Source organism: Morus notabilis, unplaced genomic scaffold, assembly GCF_000414095.1.
Source record: "Morus notabilis unplaced genomic scaffold, ASM41409v2 Scaffold1112, whole genome shotgun sequence".
Taxonomy (NCBI): domain Eukaryota; kingdom Viridiplantae; phylum Streptophyta; class Magnoliopsida; order Rosales; family Moraceae; genus Morus; species Morus notabilis.
The window spans coordinates 41,928-62,372 of NW_010367774.1; the positions used below are offsets into that span (position 1 = coordinate 41,928).

General features: G+C 34.8%; 1 protein-coding gene across 1 annotated transcript; it reads left to right on the forward strand.

The window, feature by feature from the left end:
• Positions 1-1,034: 1,034 nt before the first annotated feature.
• LOC21389998 (Niemann-Pick C1 protein) lies at positions 1,035-20,393 on the forward strand. Its single transcript, XM_024175601.1, has 39 exons — positions 1,035-1,140; positions 1,383-1,420; positions 1,748-1,856; positions 1,985-2,092; positions 2,872-2,988; positions 3,456-3,606; positions 4,226-4,473; positions 4,692-4,880; positions 7,353-7,429; positions 7,502-7,619; positions 8,298-8,381; positions 8,822-8,917; positions 9,056-9,157; positions 9,279-9,347; positions 10,316-10,411; positions 10,488-10,595; positions 11,324-11,437; positions 11,704-11,787; positions 12,559-12,687; positions 12,850-13,048; positions 13,166-13,306; positions 13,510-13,550; positions 13,851-13,934; positions 14,090-14,158; positions 14,237-14,313; positions 14,825-14,894; positions 15,303-15,452; positions 16,051-16,113; positions 16,424-16,568; positions 16,717-16,781; positions 16,883-16,948; positions 17,637-17,730; positions 18,397-18,433; positions 18,573-18,630; positions 18,794-18,904; positions 19,080-19,147; positions 19,703-19,769; positions 19,857-19,925; positions 20,046-20,393. Exons 1-39 carry the CDS (start codon positions 1,096-1,098, stop codon positions 20,124-20,126), a joined length of 3,837 nt encoding a protein of 1,278 aa, XP_024031369.1. The 5' UTR covers positions 1,035-1,095; the 3' UTR covers positions 20,127-20,393.
• The last annotated feature ends 52 nt before the right edge of the window (positions 20,394-20,445 follow it).

Below are 20,445 nucleotides of genomic sequence, written 5' to 3' on the forward strand. Positions count from 1 at the left end.
TAATTTAATTTTTAATTAAATTTAATACAGATTCAAAATTGATAAACATAAAACAGAAAACACTAGAGAAAATTCCTAATTTAAATGTGACTATCCTCTCAGAAAAAAGTGGCGTAATTTGATAGATAAAAATTAAAATAGTGTCTTCATATAGATTTATTTATTTATTTGCTCTTTTTTTTTAACAAAAATAGAAAGAAAAACATTTTTCAAGATAGCCGTTGGAGTCGTAGCTTAGATGTAACGCCATACTACCGATCCCTATATAAAAGCCGGTGCCAAAGCAAAGCTTACGCCTTTCATCTCCTTCCTCTGTTCTAGGAGTTTCTACTTCCGTTAGGGTTTTCAGTTTCGTTCATTGTAGTTCAAGTGAAGTGCAACAGACGTTCTTCGCTGCGATTCTCTTCCAAAGACATTTCAGAAGATTGGAGAAACATCCGAATCTCTTTTCAGAGATGGTACACGACGATGATCGGCGATGGCGGTACGTATTAAACCCTAGGAGAGAGACATTCAAAATTTTTTTTTTTTTTTGTTCAGAATTTCTTCCAACGATAATGGCGCGAATTTTGTTGCTCAACAAAATATCACGAAGACTAAGAGAGAGAAACAACACGGGAGGAGATAGAGTGGGTGGGTCCGTTACGTCCGCATTTGACGTTATCCTTTTCATTACGACGACGTTACTTAACGGCGTTAGATGCCAGTGTTGAAGTGTCAATATCTTGGCATCTCCCATCGCCACGAGAGAAAACAGAGATCGGAGTAATGTTACGTGTCGTTTTCTCAGTAATTTGCAGAAAGGGAAAACGACAGCGGTTAATTGCGCCGTGTGTCGTAAAGCCATTCGGAGGAAATCAAAATCATGTTTGACTCTGCTGGGCTCGTTTGCTGTGCGAACAAGTAACCCACCGCTAGCAAGCGTTCAAGTCCCACCATTTCTCTTTCTTTTTCCCCTTTTTCCTTTTGATTTTTGGTTGGATCACTATATATATACATACACACAATATATATATATATATATATATAATTTTTTCTTTTTTTCATTTGGCAACGCTGCTTCCGCTAATCCAAAGGTGATTTACCCAAGGTGAAATGGGGTCCTTCCTGGGCTTCCTTGGCGCTATTTCTTTCTTACAGGTAATTTCTCTTCCCCCTTTGCCAATTGATGGCTTTTTTCTTTTTCATATTTTTGGTTGCCTGTAAGCTCTTGTATTTGTTTTTTCTTCCTTTCCAATTGTAATTTCGGGATGGGTTGGCTTGATCAAGTGACGGAAGTTCAAATTTGTCTTCAAATTTTTATCCCCGTAGCTGAATCGTTTGGTGGGCGAGGCTTCCTCTTTTGAATAATTGATTCATTTTGCTAAATTTTGTTGGTGTAGGTTATTTTCATCGCATCTTTGCTGAGTGCAGAGAAGAGGTATTCAAAGCTTTTTTTTTTTTTTTTTTTTTTCATTATTTATTTTTGTTTTTGGGCACTTTAAGTCAGAAGTTGACCTCCTATAATTTCTAAGCATTGAGCATTCGGACTCATTTGTTTGTTCTATTTCTATTTTTTCTGCCATACCTTGAATCCTAGTTTGCAGGTTGTGTCATGTAAATTAATAAAGAAACTGGAGTTTTTCTTGCTTGTCTCACTTTAATAATGATGACTTCAAACTATTATTATTGGACTTAAGTGGCTACTGAATTTTCTTTTATCTTCTGTCATAAGACGTTAATTGTTTATACGGTTATTCTTCTGAAGTTTCGCCAGTGAAAAACATCATGAAGAATACTGTGCAATGTATGATATATGTGGAGAACGTAGTGATGGGAAAGTTCTGAACTGCCCTTATGGTTCCTCTTCGGTTAAGGTATATGGTTAGTTATTGTGATATGTACATGCAAGCTTACTCTCTCCTCATTATTTTTGGAAGAATTCTTATTATCTTCTTCACTGCTGCATATTGAGTGGTGCTATAACATATTGTGTCCTCTGTAGCCTGATGAGCTGTTTTCTGCGAAAATCCAAAGTTTGTGTCCATCAATAAGTGGAAATGTTTGTTGCACCGAGACCCAATTTGATACGTTGCGGGGACAAGTTCAGCAAGTAAGACCTCTTTATGATGCATTCAGTCATAACATTATTATTAGCATTTAACATTTAGTTCCAAGACATGTCCTTAAAATGGTTTTATAGTACGGAAGTTTAAGTGATCAGTTTTTCTAGATTGATTTTACTATAGGGCGTGCATTTCTTTTCTTATTTTTGTGACTTTTGTGGGGAAAGTGGTCATACGTTTGTTTTCCTTTAATTTATTAATATTTTCTTTGCATTAGTTTGCATACTCAATTAAGATTTATTCCTTATAAGTTAATGTTGGGTTTAGGCTATGCTAATTTAGTCATTTTTTGTTTTGAGATCTCCACATTTTTCAGCAGTTTGGTCACCTTAACATATTATTTATACCATTGTTTTCTATGTCTAACTTTCTTGCAGCTTTCTCTAGGGCATCTTAGTTTTTATTTTATTTTATTTTTGTTAAAGTACCCCATTTTGTTGCACATTGCATGCTATGGTCTTTTATGCCTGGATTTTGGTAAGATTTTTCTAGAATATCTTATATCTTTTATCTTTTTTCCCCTTGTCAAAGTGCCCCAGTGTTGTTAATAACTTTAGTTTGTTGGTTTCTGGAGGAAGGATTCTCTAATGTGCACTTTATATAAGGTGTAATGCTAGTTGTGTTTGGAAGGAGTCGAGCCTTGTTATTCTGAGATATTAGCAATTCTTTCTCTTTTTATTTTTTTATATTTATTTCTGCTACTAATTATCTCAGTACTCCTTACATTTGTACATAGCCAACTTACAATGAGTACAATTTGTTGCAGGCTATTCCATTTCTTGTTGGCTGTCCAGCATGCTTGAGGAACTTCCTAAATCTTTTTTGCGAACTTTCTTGCTCTCCAAATCAGAGCAAATTCATCAATGTTACTTCTACATCCGAGGTCAGGCATACTAGTTCTGCTATTTACTTTTATGGTGATCCTGTCCCTGTGAGACATTCCATGTCGATTTTTGCTGTTGAAATATCTTCAATACATTCTGCTGATGAAGGTTTATACATTCCTTATAAGCGGCTGAGATTTAAGGCTCTCTTTCAGAGTCATGCTAACTAGCTGCTTGGGTATCGATGTGTCTTGGTTCCACCTTTTTTATTTTGATCAAACAACTATTAATAGATCTGAAAATTGAAATTGAACAAAATAACTTACTCAACTTGTATAATAGAGTTGTGCTCACCAATTGAGGCGCAAAACTAGATCAGTTTTTCCAATGATTTTTTAAGTATTCTGCTCGGTAAACAACCTTCATGTTTTTTTTTTTGACTTTTTCATGCAACAAAAGCGAGCAAGTTTGACATGAGTTACATACGTGGCCTCACTAATCATTATTGTGTTCAATTTCTTTCCAGGTTAATGGAAATCTGACTGTAGATAGCATTGACTATTACGTAAGCGATAATTTTGGTGAAGCGCTTTACGACTCCTGCAAGGATGTAAAGTTCGGGACTATGAACACGCGGGCCATTGAATTTATTGGTGCTGGTGCTAAAAATTTTAAAGGTAACCTACTATTTTGTAGGTGATTTATCAACATGAAATTCCCTTTATTTGTTTTTTTTTATCACTTTAATTTGCAGCTAACAGTTGTCGTAGTATCAGGTCTATTTGTCTGTTCATTTTTTCTATGTTTTTTTTTTGTTCTTTATGTGTTTTTTTTTTTTTTTTTTTTTTTTTTGTTTTTTTTTTTTTTTTGTTTTGTTTTTTTTTTTTTTGTTTTTTGTTTTGTTTTGTTTTGTTTTGTTTTGTTCCTTTTTTTTTTCCTTCCGGTGGTAGAGTTTGGCTGTTTTTGTCACTTCTGATGTTACCATTAGTCCTGTGTTATCACATAAGGTTACCGTTAAACATTAATTATGGGACTAGGGTGAAGGTAACTAAATTCTGTCAGGCGTAAAACGATAACAAGATTATGAAGTAGCTTACTGAAATTGATAAAATGATAAGTTAGTAACTATGTTATTCATTTGATTGGAGCAATTTGTGTTGGGTTTAGGTATTATTGTGAAGTAGAGGTTGTTTGCTGGTCAAGCCCTGCCTGAAGCGTAGAATATTTGTCTCTTTTACTTGGCGAATTATTTTCCTTTAAATTCTAATATTTTTATTTTCAATTGTCTCTTGACAGAATGGTTTGCATTTATTGGTGCGAAAGCAGCCCCCGGCATTCCTGGTTCCCCTTATTCCATCAACTTTAAGTCAAATGTTAGCGAGTCATCTGGAATGGAGCCAATGAACGTGTCTGTGTATTCTTGTGCTGACACTTCACTCGGATGTTCTTGTGGTGATTGCCCGCTATCTACTTCATGTTCTAGTTCTGAACCTCCTGCTCCGTCCATAGAGGAGGCATGTTCGATCAGAATTGGGTCTCTTAAGGTTGGAGTTAATGCAACATAGATATGTTCTGTCTTTATGATTATCTTTTGGTTCTCTTTCATCGATTCATGCACTAGCCTATAGTTCACACCTTTTTTTTTTTTTTTTTTTTTTTAAAGTACTGTTGGGAATCACTTTAATTATCTATGAAAGTGTGTGTGTTTCCAGCGTTTTGATGGGTCCTCACGACTTTAGTTGTTGTTCGTTAATTCTTGCAGGTCAGATGTATTGAACTTTCGGTAGCCATCCTGTATATACTTTTTGTATCTGCGTTCCTTGGGTGGGGTGTGTTTCGTCGGACAAGAGAGAGGAGGACACCTTCATCTGGCATGGAACCATTATTGAATGTTCTTCATGATGAACTGGACTCCGTCAAAATGCAAAATAATGAAAGCAATACTGCAGTGGTACGTTTGGGTTTTTTGCTGTTTAGTTTTTAAGGGCCCGTTTGGTTCATGCGTTTAAACCAATGATTCTTAATTCTGGCTTTTAAAATTCAAATTTTTTATGAGAGGAAAACACTTAAGCGGAATCAAAACCATGAGTTTGAACGTACGAAATAAATAGCCCCTAAGTGATTATCTTATACATTCCAGATATGTTCAGCCTTGACGTTCAGCATAATCTGGTATTTGAGTAGTATTTGTCCTCTAATTCAGAAACACACACACTCACAACATATATATATATATATATGGAGAAAAATGGTATTCAATTATATTGAATAGTGTACATGTACAGATCTTATAGGCAATACAAGATGCTATAAAAAAGGAAAAAAAATCATACAGCTAATTCTCCTAATTTTACAGAGTTGACTAAGCCTATATTTAATACATAATTACAACTCATAATCCCTAAAGATCTGCCATAATTTCTAAGTATCAGCCGCAGATCGTTCTTCTTTTCCACACTCCCCTTCAAGCTGGTTTGAATATGTCTTACATAGCTAGCTTGCCAATCAACTTCTCAAATTGTTTCTTAGGTAGTCCTTTCGTAAGAACATCTGCAACTTGTTCACCAGTCAGTATATAGGTCATACAAATCTGTCCATTCTCTATCTTTTCTTTGATGAAGTGCTTGTTTACCTCAACATGCTTGGTTCTATCATGAAGAATACGATTATGAGCTATTGAGATTGCAACTCTATTATCACAGTACACCTTTATGGGAGAAGTACTTATGACCTTCAATTCATCTAAGATCCTTTTGATCCACAACACTTCACAAATTCCATGAGCAACTGACTGCTTCTTGCCACTACATTTTGCTTTTTACTTCACCAAGTAACAAGATTTCCTCCAACAAAAGTACAATATCCAGATTTTAATCTTCTGTCAATTGTACTTCTAGCCTAATCCGCATCTGTGTATACTTCAATTTGTAGATGACCATGCCTTTTGAATAGTAAGCCCTTCCCTGGTGAACCCTTTAAATATCTTAGGATTCTGTACACGGCCTCAAAGTGTTCTGGACCTAGAGAGTGGCTTACCATGCTCACTGCAAAGGCTATGTATGGACGAGTATGCAATAGATAAATCAGTCTACCAACCAATATGTGGAATTGTTCTCTTTTCTTCACTTCTTCTGGTTTGGTGTGTTGGAGTTTCACATTGGGATCAATGAGTGTTTCTGCCGCCCTCCATCCGGGTAGACCTGGCTCTTTAAGAAGATCTAGTACATACTTTTTGTTCTAGGATTATAACACTTATACCTTTTTTATTTGGTGCATATCCAATAAACACACTTTTCTGCCCTAGGATCGAGTTTAGTTTGAAGTCTGCCCTGAGGACAGTTTTTCCAAAGTATGGTCGACTTTCAACAAAGGAGACATCCATACTTACATTAATCCTTTTTGTTCGAGGATTATAACACTTATACCCTTTTTTATTTGGTGCATATCCAATAAACACACTTTTTTGCCCTAGGATCGAGTTTAGATTGAAGTCTGCTAGATATGTGGACAAATACAGTGCACCCAAAAATTTTTAAGGGTAAATCATAAAAGAGTCTACATTCCGGTTAAAATTTTTTGAAACACTCTAAAGGTGTTGTATATTTTAGCACACGAGTAGGCATCCTATTATCAAGTAGGATGCTGTTAAAATTGCATCTCCCCACAAGTATTTTGGTACATTCATTGAAAACATAATAGCATATGCAACTTCAAGTAAGTGCTTATTTTTTCTTTCTGAAATACCATTTTGTTGAGAAGTGTCGTTACAAGTAGACTGATGTTGAATCCCCTTCTCTTTTAAAAAAAATTCCCCAACAAATGATTGAAATATTCTGTCCCATTATCAGAATGAATTATCTTTATTTTTGTTTGAAATTGGTTTTCAACCATTTAAAAAAAGTTTAAAAACATTTTTTACTTTAGATTTATCAGTCATCAAATATATCCAACACAGATGAGTGTGATCATCTGTAAAAGTTACAAACCATTTTTTTCCTGAATATGTGGTGATTCTTGAAGGCCCCCACACATCACTATGAATCAAATTGAATGGTTTTGAGGCACAATATGGTTTTGGATTGTAAGTAGAACGATGACTTTTAGATAACAGACAACTTTCACATTTAAAAGATGAACAATCCACATTTTTTAAAAAATCCGGAAACAAGTATTTCAAATATGAAAAACTAGGATGTCCTAATCTAATATGCCAAATCATAATTTTTTCACGAGGAATAATGAAGTTTTGAGAGGATAAGCATTTGGTCTGTGATAATCTTTTCTGAGTTTATGAAAATATGTTAATTCTAAGTTGGGACGATTTGGCTCAATATGTGTTTGTATCTATCTCTATCATGAATGTGTTGATGTTCATTTCCAAAATATTTTTAGCTTATTTTAAGCCTTATTATGTTAATCATAGGTGGATGGGATGTTTCCTCAAGTTACAAACAAGGTCCAATTATCCACTATTCAAGGATACGTATCAAGTTTTTTCAGGTTTGCAACTCTACAATACCTCAGATTGTATTCAGTATACCTTGAATAATTAAATAATTTTGTTTTTATCAGGGTTTATGGAACCTGGGTTGCTAGAAATCCCACTCTTGTCCTATGTTCCTCGTTAGCAATTGTTCTTATTTTCTGTATTGGTCTAGCTCGTTTCAAGGTGGAGACACGGCCAGAGAAGGTACTTTATCGTTATCTGTTATTTTTCTCGTACTGTTTAAAGAAAATTGTTTGGGAAGTTATTAGTTATTATGAATTTGGCTCACAATATATGCCGTAGGCCTGAGTATATATGATATAACGGGGTGAGGCTTTCACAATATAACAAGAAGTTGAGGTATCTGGTATGAAATAAAAAAGAAGCTTATGTTAATTACATATTTAAGTGACGAAACAATGTGCATTTATTTTGTTTTGTTTTGTTTTTTTTTTTTTTTTATGTTTTTATGTTTTGTTTTGTTTTTTTGTTTTTGTTTTTTATTTTATTTTATTTTATTTTTTTTAAGGATTCTCATCTTTTAAATGTTCTAATTGAACTTTTTATTGAAACCAGCTTTGCTTTTTTGAGGTTCCCGTCAAGTTAAAAGTCCAATCTAAATTTTACAATACAAAAGAATGTCTCAATTGAATCAAGCTCAAAATATGACGTCTGGAAAGTTTAGTTGCTTATAGGAAATTTGGTTTAGATAGAAGTTGTGTTTGTTTAACACAAAATTGCAGAAACTTCTTGGTACTAGCACTGCACTTTTGTAGGTTAACATTGCCAAACGCTGGCTTGAAGTGTTTCAGGGTGTTTTTGGTTCTACTTGGGCAATCGCTTATTTACCTTTGTGGAGTTTTGACACATAAAATATTGCAGCTTTGGGTAGGTCATGGAAGTAGGGCAGCTGAAGAGAAAGAGTTTTTTGACAACCGTCTGGCTCCCTTCTACAGGATAGAACAGGTGTCAGCATTATATTTAAACTATCACTTCCTTTTCCTATGACCTGTGTGTTTAACAATACGTAACTGTTGATGTGAATGTTGTTTCTTTGAATGTGGAGAACTTCATTGTTACATGCATTGTTTTTTTGAATATTTCTTTGGCTTAAAGAACTAATTTTATTTACAAGTTGATGGGAAGCATTCTTTACATATGTTACTGTGTATCAATCATGTAATGCAAAATGAACAGATTTCAGGACTTTCTTTTTCTTCTTTTAAATTGATTTCCATTCCCCTGATCTCGATAAAGGCCTTTTCATGTCTTGAAGGAACTTGGACATTGAATTTTCTTTTGTTACGATGACATGCAATTATTTCTATACGCTGTGCATCATCTGTTCTAATCTATGTTACAGTAAGTTTATAATATAAGTCGCTTGGTTTTTTCTTTTCTTTCAGCTCATAATAGCGACCATTTCTGATCCACATCTGGGAAAGCGCCCAAGTATTGTTACAGAGGATAATATTCAGTTACTCTTTGACATACAAATGAAGGTAGTATAACTTCTCGTGTCTTCTCAATGAGCTGGCTACTTATTGAACTGGGCTATCTTGTGATTTTGCTCTCTACCATTCCCCGCTCCCCCTGACTTCTCTCATATCCATTTTGTTCTGTTTGCTCAATTTTGATAGGTTGATGGAATTCGTGCAAATTATTCTGGCTCAATGGTATCTTTAACTGACATTTGCTTGAAGCCTCTCGGCCAGGACTGTGCCACTCAAAGTATTCTGCAGGTTTCCTTGCATATTCTTTTCATTTCTTGTGGTGTAATTTGAGGGAGGATTTACTTTGGCTATGCTTTATGGATAAAACTTTTCTACTTCTATTTTTTGTTCCTTCTTTCTCTTGAGACAGTATTATAAAATGGACCCTGAAAACTATGACACGTACGGAGGAGTCGAACACGCAGAGTATTGCTTTCAGGTATGCCTTAGTGCAGCCACCTTCTGTTTAGTTTTTACTATCTAAATATTGTTTTGGAAACTATTGGACATTCTTTTGGCTTATAATATCATATTATTCCAAGCATTTGGTTAATTAATGTTCCGTGGAATAGATGTTCAAAACTTGTCTCTTTTTCTCTTAAATAACAAATATATTACTTTTTTTTATACAGATTGAGCCCGTAACCCCCCACCCAAACCCCACCCCACCTAAACCCTTTAGTGCCACTAGACGAATAGGTTGTTAGGCCACCTATTAGATTGGTCTACTCGAGGAAAAGGGGCCAAAAGGGGAATATGTTGCGTAGCGGGGAGGGAAGTGGAAATACGTGAAAGAAGTGCCAAGGTGGCAAGTTGGTTACGAGGGGGGAGTGCTGGGAAGTATTTTAGGCGAGGAAGGACCTTGGGAGGGGGTCGAGAAATTTGGAAAGATTCTGGACCATTGGGAGGACGGAGAACCTCGAATTCTCTACGTTCATTTCTGCCATTTCCATTCTGCTAATCTTCTTTTTTTCTTGCTGTTTGGTTGAACTGTGTAAGAAAGAACATCTCTCGAGAGGGAGTTGTGTTTGGAATTAATAATAGAGCTTGGCTCAACGTTGGATTTGTTTCAATATTTGTTGTGTTAATTGGAAATCTGGGCAGGAACCTAACATAGGTCTTAGGCAATAACAAATATATTACGTACTTACTTTTGGTACCTTTTTTTTTGTTTAAAAAAAAACCTGCAATGTATCAATGGGAAATTTTACCCAAAGTTTTGATCCTGCTTTTCTGGGACACTGTTTCTGTAGTCAAATCTTTCTTCGTGTTAAATATTTCTGCCTTTTTTTTTTTTTTTTTTTTTTTTTTTTTTTTTTTTTTTTTTTTTTTTTGTGTATGTGAATAAAGGTCGTTTTTTGCTTAGTTGAATAATTATTTTGCTCCTTTGCACCTTTTTCCGCTCAGCATTACACTTCTGCGGACACATGTTTGAGTGCATTTAAGGCTCCACTTGATCCAAGCACAGCATTAGGAGGATTTCCTGGCAATAACTATTCAGAGGTAATGCTATTTATCTGTTGCTTTTGTAAGTTGTACCTACCTATATCCTAATTCTATTAAAATCTATGATTTTCAGGCTTCTGCATTTGTGGTTACCTACCCAGTTAATAATGCGGTTGATGAATTAGGTGATGGGAATGGGAGAGCACTGGCTTGGGAAAAAGCTTTTATAAAGTTAGCAAAGGTTTGTTAAGTGCTTTACGATACTTGTCTATCACCTCTTTGATTGTAGGCAGTACTCAATGCAGTTCGTGCTGCACGTTTCTTTCAGTTATACCATCAATTTCCCAGCCGGTATTTATTAGATGATAATTCACATTGTTGTTATCTAAGCTTCTAGTGTTGTGGTAGCGTGTGTTTTCATCTTAGTGAATTTAGCATTTACAAAAACTAGAGTTGAATTACTATCTGCAAGTCAATTGGTTTAAAAATCCAGACATTGATATTATGTGCGATAGAGACTGCTAGTTTTATCTCGCGTCCCAGTAACTGCTATCTCCACAACATGTTACGTTATTAGCTCCTTAGTGAGAAAGGTCTACAATGATCTGTTTCTATCACGTAGTTCAATGTCTCAATGCAATTGGTTGGTTATAATAAGCATTTAGTCACCAGAAAGTTAAAGGGGGTGCCTGATTTACTTACAATGCGTGTAATAATCAATTATGGACACATATGATTATTATACGCATGCAGCGTTCTCTTTCTTACTTTTCAGGGTACTCTTCAATGAAGTGTTTTTGTTACAAAGCTTACTGAATGTTTTACACAACCCTATTTCACGTTGTGTGGTCTATATTTTTATTACCCAGTTGCTTTGCTGCTTCTGTATCTTACCAAATATTAAATTCGTTATGAAATAGCTTGAAGCACTATCCTGAATTGATGGCTGCATTTTGAATTTTGACGCAGGAGGAGCTGCTGTCTCTTGTTCAATCTAGCAATCTTACTCTCTCGTTTTCTTCTGAAAGTTCAATTGAGGAGGAGTTGAAAAGAGAGAGTACTGCAGATGTTATAACAATATTGGTAAGTTCGTAGCCTTGATGTTTCAATGCTGCTGCTTCTACTGCTACTACTACTACTACTATTATTATTATTATTAATTTTTTTTAAAAATTTTTATTTCTACAACTGTGTTTTAATGGTAGATTCCGACTCTGTTTATAACATGTTTAATTCATTATCCATGTGGGAATACAATTGGATGACCATTTTCATTGAAACATTTATTAAAGTAAGTCCTTTAAAAATAAAATCTGCCCTTACTTGTTACTTGTCCAAAATCATAACAGGTAAGCTATCTGGTAATGTTTGCTTATATATCAGTGACATTGGGAGATACTCCTCAATTATCTTCTTTCTACCTCTCATCCAAGGTAAAATTTTAACCTCCTTGATTTTTATGTAAGTTTCCCCTACTCTTTATGCATGGTTTGTGCGTGTAAGCACTTTGTTGCCATCTACTTCTTTCGTGTTCTGCTCAATAATCTTTTATCAAACTACTGCTTCTGCAGCTATTTCCATCAATTTGGTTCAATTTAAATCTGCAGATAGGTACAGTTATATGGATACTTTATGAGAACTAATATGTGGTTAATCATTTAACCATTAACATGTCATCATTTGTTTCCTTTGTTATGTAACTGCAAAATCCTGGGGAAACGAGGGAAGAGATTTCTGGTGTATGTGGAGACACTAAATGGATATTTTTATGATGAAATGGGCAGAGATTTGCTACAGTGTTTTCTCTGACAAAATTTGAATTTCACTTCAAGTTTTGTGTTCAAACCTATGAAAAGAACACCCCCTTAAGTTCTTGTGATGTGTGGATTCACTATTCTTAAAGATCTGTTGCCTTGAAAATGTAAACACTTTTGCGAAGGGTCTTTTTGAGACTTGTTTCTTATATACTTTCCTTTTTCTTCTGACTTGTGAATGGATAGATACATTACCCCACTTTTTGTGAATGTGTTTTATAATTCACATAAATAATATATTCACAACTGTTCATATTTTTGGATATGCATATCCACACACATATACTAAATTTTCGATCTTTACAGTTTGCCCACGTCCACGCCATTGATTGAGTTTTTAGAATAATTGGCTTATGCTTAGTGTTCCTCATCTTGTTCTATGATTTTCAGGCGCTGCTTGGTCTGTCAGGAGTTGTGCTAGTCATGCTTTCAGTCCTTGGTTCTGTTGGACTTTTTAGTGCTCTTGGAGTTAAATCAACATTAATCATAATGGAAGTCATTCCTTTCCTTGTTCTGGCGGTAAGTTATTTAATACTGGAATGTAAACGTTTGGGTTTATAATCTATTCTAATGAGAGTTCCATTTCTATATTAGTCTCAGGCACTGTGATGAAAGGAGGAGCTTCATTTCCAAAGTTGTAATAGTATATTAATTGTCTCTCCTTTTGATTATTTTATTCAGGTAGGTGTAGATAACATGTGTATATTGGTACATGCTGTTAAGCGTCAACCGGTGGAGCTACCTTTAGAACAACGAATAAGCAATGCTCTTGTTGAAGTTGGTCCTTCCATTACACTAGCTAGTTTATCAGAGGTCCTGGCATTTGCAGTCGGAAGTATTATTCCTATGCCAGCATGCCGAGTCTTCTCCATGTTTGCAGGTGTCTTTTTGGTTTTTTGTTTTGCATATTTAAAGAGAAATATGTTGGAACTATGCTTTCCTCTAAAATTTAAGTTTTACCTACTGAGGTCTTTCTTTTTTTTTTTTTTTTGGTCAGCTTTGGCTGTTCTGTTGGACTTTTTTCTGCAAGTTACTGCTTTCGTTTCCCTGATAGTTTTTGACTTTTCAAGAGCCGAGGATAACAGGATTGATTGTTTTCCATGCATAAAAATTCCTTCTTCTGTCGATTCTAGTGAAGGTATTCCTGTGAAGCTTTTATTCATTAGCTCTTCTCTCTCCCTCTGTGTCTGTGTCTGTGTGTGTGTGTGTGTGTGTGTGTTGTCTGATCCATGCTTACATGCATGCGTGGATAATATGATGACATTTTTATTTTCACACACACATATACTCGCTTATGCAAATTGGATGAGTCTGGTTATCAATGCACATGCCTTTTTTCAGGGAGCAATAGAGGAGCTGGTTTATTGAATCGATATATGAAGGTAGTTTTCTTTTGGTTTTTATAAATGGAAATTTATTTCTCGATAGGTATCCCTAGATCACCAATCTAATACTGTAGTGCTTTTATTATAAGAAAAGAGAAGCTTCATTAATCAAGAAGAAAGTTTACAAATGAAGCTTCCAGATAGATTAGAGATCCATGGGGAAAAAAAAAAGAGTATCGGTTATTTTATAATCTGCTAAAAAATTTTGAATTCTAATCTCTTCTTGAGGACCTAATGAATAGGAAGCTGTTTATTTATCTTCTATTTGTCGCTCCTAATAACTTTTGTTTGTTGCAGGAAGTACATGCCCCCATTCTTGGAATTTGGGCAGTTAAGATGGTTGTCATTGCTGTTTTTGTAGCTTTTACTTTAGCAAGCATCGTAAGTTTGTTATTAAACCTCTTTAATTACTTTACATCTCTTAGTTCTGAGTTGAGCTCTCTGAGTACACGATGCATTAGGCCGTGTAGCTATTTTAGCTCTCTGAGTACATACATTTGGTCGTGCAGCTATTCATAAATCTTTATATTATTTAGGCATTATCTACAAGGATTGAACCTGGTTTAGAGCAGCAGATTGTTCTTCCGCGGGATTCTTACCTTCAGGTTTCCTTTTGTTCTTATGAAATTTATTTTAGTTAACCCTCATTCTTTGTTTCATAATCTGGATTCTCTTACTGTCAGGGGTATTTTACTGATATTGCCGAGTATCTTAGAATTGGACCACCAGTATATTTTGTAGTTAAGAATTTCAATTACAGGTATCTTGTCTTACTCCCAAATACTGAACTTCCTATTGCCAGTTAAATTCTGTATAATTGATTAGTACTTCAATGATTTCCAAATTGGAAAATTGTGCAGTATAGAAATGAATGATTTTCTATGGTATAGGAAATCATGCCATTAATAGTCATAAGATTTTTTTTTTCCCTTTTTTTTTTGTTTAAATTGAATGGTTTGATTCATTATTAGCAATGGACTTGTGAATATAAAACGGTTGAATTGCAGCACAGAAACAAAGGGGTTCTGTTTGTCATCGTCTCTCCTTTAAAGGAAGAAAGTAAAAATTGCTTTCTGGACGTTGAAGCTTTTAATTTTGTTAGAATAAAAAACTAATGTTGGCCTAAGCTTTTGAGAGAGATGGGAAAATAAGAGACTTGAGAGAAAACAAACTTCAGTCTAATACCCTCCAAAAAAAAAAAAAAAAAAAATCCACCCTTCAGTCTAATATTTTTGTAACATGTTAGTTTGAAATCTACCTGCTTTTCTCAGCTCGCAATCAAGACAAACGAACAAGTTATGCTCCATCAGTGGCTGTGATTCTAACTCTCTTTTGAATGAGGTAAGAGAAAGGCTTTAGTGAATCACAATTCGAAATTGGTTGGGCAGAATTACTTTTAACATACCAATTTACACAGTATTTCTCTACCCGTGTTCTACAAGTATGCCATTGATCTGCAGCTTCGACATCTCTTGAATCTGGTGTCTAAATATCTGTTATTTGTTGCATGATTCTTCTCTTCCTGCCATGTTTATACTGTTACTTATGCCAGTGTGTCCTGTTCCGTAATTTATTCACATTTGATGCCTTGAATTTTTACTGTTCTAAAAGTAAATGCGGAATGTAGTTCAGATTTTAGACTGCGAGTTACCTGTACATCCCTCATCAGTACACTGAAGAATCCTTTTTTATTTTTTTCCCTGAATATGAACTTGTGTTTATGTCGTATACTCTTTTGTCCTGCTGCAGATATCAAGAGCATCTTTAACTCCAGAATCAAGCTATATTGCTAAGCCAGCTGCCTCTTGGCTTGATGACTTTCTCGTATGGATGTCACCTGAGGCTTTTGGCTGCTGCCGGAAGTTTATAAATGGTTCTTATTGTCCGCCTGATGATCAGGTTGCTCATTTGCCTGTGTCTCCGGGGATTTAGGCCCTATCTTGCTATTAGTACTTTGAATTTCCAAGTTATACATAAATATAGGCGTAGCCAGATTTTATACTTCATTTTGCATTTTCCAATTTACAAAAACCATCACAGTTTAATTGTCAGTTTAACTATTCACAGGCAATTTATTATTTTTTTCCCGTTTAAATACATTACCTAGCTTTATTAGGCAATCTTGCTTAGATTTATGCATATTGTCAGCAATTAATTGATCCAACAGTCAGTAATTGCATATCATGCATGTACACACCCTTTATATCATTGACTGATAAATGTATGGATGCACGTGTAACGAGAAGTTTCTTCACCTCTCACACATATTCACTTTTATAAATAAATTGAATGGAAGGATGCATTAGTTAGAACTCACTTGAAAGGTTTTAACTGCCACATGCTGCCTTGGAATTATCTGCGATGAACTTTTATTATTATTATTATTATTTAATCCCTGCAATATTAACTGGTTGGATGTTTTTTTGTCCTACTAATGCTGTCTTATAAACAAATATATACTACTAGATTACTGAAGCAAATCATCTTATTTTTCTAGCCACCCTGCTGTGAACCTGATGAAGCTTGTGGCTTAGGTGGAGTTTGCCAAGACTGTACCACAGTAATGCCCTTACCTGAAAAATGTTTGAAATTATCCTGGTCGATGCATACTTATTTGTTTTCAATGATATTCTTTGGCCTCGTTCATTTTACTGATTCGAGTTTTCAATTCCAATTTTGCGACAGTTAAAAGCTTTCACAAAAAGTCACATCTAACTTTTTCTGCTACAGTTAAAAGCTTTCATATAAAGTCACATCTAAGCTTGAATTGAAAACTTGAATTAGCGAACTGAATGTGGATAGCAACTACATTTAAACATATTGAATTTTTAAAGAGGTAGACAGGTACTGATGTTTCAAATTGTTATCAGTGCTTTAGGCACTCAGATTTGGTTAATGATCGCCCATCTACCATCCAATTTATGGAGAAGCTTCCGTGGTTCCTTAATGCGCTGCCATCTGCTGATTGTGCAAAAGGTGGCCATGGGGCTTATACCAACAGTGTTGATCTGAATGGTCGGTAGAATCAGTAGTCTTCCTTTCTCCTTTGTTCTCTCCAGATTAAAAAAAAATCTCATGCATGTGTGTACGCTGTGATTAAAAGGTGTTGGATGTTGCCTAGTAGGAGTATTTTAATTTTCAACTTTCTTCTGACCTTTTTCAGGTTATGAGAGTGGTATTATACAAGCCTCGGAGTTCCGTACCTATCACACACCTGTGAACAAACAAGTACAGCAATTTATTTGTAAACTGTTGCTGTTAGGATATTTCAATGATTATTCTACAAAAGTTTTGTTGTGTTCCTTTGGTTTAACTTTCATTGTCATCAGGTCGACTATGTCAATTCATTGAGAGCTGCGAGGGACTTCAGCTCAAGAATTTCTTCTTCTTTAAAGGTTTTATTCCATGCAAGCTTTGTACCTAGATGTAGTTTGGCTTCCATGATTCGTTATTATTTAGGAAAATTATCTTGTACGTTGGAAATGACAGTCGCCTCTTTCAGATTTGTTGTCATTTTGTAATTAGGATCTTAACTTACCAAAGCGCTTACCTCCCCCTTGGAGCAAAGACATAACTCTTCTTTGAGCATGGTGCTATTTTATTTTATTTTATTTTTTTGAAATTGGGCCCAAAATAATATGTTGAGCCCTATTTTATTGAAAAGAAAATATACATTTAATCTAAAACTTCAAACATTTAATCAGTTTCTAAGCAATGCTGTTGTGAGTTACTGACTGAAGTTTAGTTGGTGAAAGTTTCTTAATTAGTGGTTACAAGTTCTACCAATTTCTTGTCCCTTTTATTTTAAGATCTAAGTTGAGAGTTGTATTGGGGGAGCACTAGTTCTAGGAATGTAGATTCTGCTAGAGATTTGTGTCTGTTTTTATCACAATCTTCAATAAGCAAATTATAAAGCATGATACAGTAATGGTACTTTTCGAGGGTTTTCACTTTCCTCTTCTCTATTCTTCACTAGCTTATTATTGTATTATTCTTACTGTTGTTGTTGTTTTTGGAACTAGCATCATTGCTTCTGATTTAGATCCATGTATTAGTATGCTTACCCATGCCTCTTTGATGCAGATGGATATCTTTCCATATTCTGTCTTCTATATTTTCTTTGAGCAATATCTTGACATATGGCGAGTAGCCTTGATGGACATTGCTTTAGCTCTTGGTTAGTATTCAATAAATCGCAGTTTTGATTACTTGATGGGTGCTTGTGTGCATCTCAGATGCGCAGATACTTCTGTCTGTGTATGTCTTTACTCACACACACACACACACAGGGAATAGCTTTTATGTTTTGAAGGTTTTACTTGCCTGTACTGTTGTAGTATGGTTATATACCACATGCCATCATTTCATCATTCGTGCTCTACATCCAGTTCAACTGCAAATGCTGTCTTTTAGTTGTATCAGATTCCTGATTAGTGAAGATGATTCTTTGTATGTTCCTTCTATATGTTGTTTGTCTTGTTCTCGAGGATGTTGATAAATTGGGAAATTTGCTTGAGCTTTGTAATCAAATGTCTTTGCAGCAGTAGCAATTGTGTTTTTGTTTCTGTATTACTGAATTGGAAGACATACCGCAATGATAATAACAATATCAAGATTATTTTGTCTGTTTACAAAAGTTTAAATGCTCGAGATTGGATAACTTATTGTGTTTCATCGAACTTTAGCAGATGAGAGTTGAGACGTCAGTCACGAGTATTTTTTTATCAAAAAAAAAAAAGTTTATGGATCTTCGGATCTTATTAGTTGGTGCATGCATAATCCCTTCTTTCTTTAAAATTTATTTCTGTGGAGTAACTAAATATCTCATGTGTTGTTATGACAGGTGCTATTTTTATTGTTTGTTTCCTATTAACTTCCAGGTTTGGATTCTTTTTAGCCTAATTTAGATCTGACTGCTTACAATTTAAGCTCTCTATTCTGGAAGTTAGTTTTTTCTTTCTGAGACCTTTTTTTTTTTTTGTTTTTTTGTTTTTTTTCCCTCCTAATCTTTTTCTGCAGTTTATGGAGTTCAGCAATCATTCTACTGATTTTAGCAATGATTGTTGTGGACCTCATGGTATAGTTATCCTCGACTATTAAGCTTCACAATGTTTTTTTTATATCTTGTTTATCTTCCAATGTTTGTGCCAATCTTTCTATAAATGCTTCTGCTTCATCTCTAAGTTTTGTTTACTTTTTTGTTACAAGCAATACTAACTTGCCTTAATTGAAATCTCCAGGGTGTAATGGCTATTTTGGACATCCAACTAAATGCAGTTTCTGTTGTAAACCTAATAATGTCACTAGGGATCGCTGTTGAGTTCTGTGTTCATATCACACATGCGTACTTGGTTCGTATTTTGGGACATCTCCTGGCTATCAATATATTTTTGGATTAATCTTGGAGTAAATGTTGATAGTTTGTTGATTGGATGTCACCAGGCCTGCATGACTGGAAAACTATGCTATTGTTTTCGTTTGTAAAACTTTTTTATGAATTACTTATTTGTTGCTGCAATTTTACAGGTGAGCCATGGGGATAGGAACCAGCGCATGAAAAAAGCTTTGGGTACTATGGGAGCTTCCGTCTTCAGGTTTGTTTTTTCTCCTATTTAGGTGTGCTGACTTTTGTGGCAGTAGCTAAATTCACTTCTTTGTGAAAATTTCTAAGACTGAGAGGATAAACATTTCAGGATTTTCTTAATGCATTTGCAAATATATATTGATAAAACATCTTCATGAATATAATAGCACGGTAGGAACAAAAAATATCAAGGATATTCCGCTAAGTTAATACTCACATGTTTAGAGATCGTCTATAACTTGTCTAAAGTTAGTTGGAAAGGTATTTGGGAATGAAAATAAATATTGGTTTCTAAATACTATGTTGGATAACCAGTTGCTCCAAAAGCTTAATTTGATAGTAAAGAGTAACAAAATATAACCGTTATCCGGGACTTTTGATAGCTTTGATTTTTTAGGATTTGACAAAGCTTAGCTTGTATTTGTATTTTGTGAATTCTCCAAATTATATCTGTAAATTATTCTCTAGATTCTTAGGGACTCATCTCTTTAAGCTGAGCAGCTGACTGTCTCCACAAATAATTCACTGAGTATTTTTTTTTTTGTTTTGTCACTTTGTTTTGCAGTGGAATTACGCTTACAAAACTAGTTGGTGTTCTTGTCCTTGGGTTCGCAAGATCAGAAATTTTTGTGGTACTTGATTTTTTCCCCTTTCATCTGATAATGCCTTTTGATGTCTAAATCAAGGGCTATATTAAGTAGTTTTCTTGGTTTTTTCAGGTTTATTATTTCCAGATGTACCTGGCATTGGTTCTTATTGGTTTCTTGCACGGTCTTGTATTTTTACCTGTAAGTTTATTTTCTTTACTTATAAACCATTAATTTAACAATCCCACGTCGAGGGATTATCGCATTGCTGTTGTGCCTAATCCTGGTAATTAACAAAGGGTTTGGCCTTGTTATTTGCAGGTCGTGTTGAGTATGTTTGGTCCAATGCCAAGAAGAGTAATAGTCGAGCAACGAGAAGAATCTTCAGTGCAATTGAGCTGATAGATGGGAAAGTATGATCCTCACTTTTCGGTGAATCCTGCTCCTCACACCTATAGACTTGCAATCTTGCGTCTGTGGTCTCATATGGTTAGGGAAAAAATCATTATTTACATAAGTGAACCACAATTTGAATACTGTTGAAAGGAATTCTTGGAACAACATTTTAAATTGGATATTCGTCAGAAAGGATGAAAATAGATGCTGTAAACACTAGTTTTTTAGCGAATCAGTTTGTCCGATGAATGAGATGGTGTCGGTTCTTTAGAAGATTATTTCGGGATTTTCCTTTTATGCAAGAAATGACGTTTAGTTTTGTGAA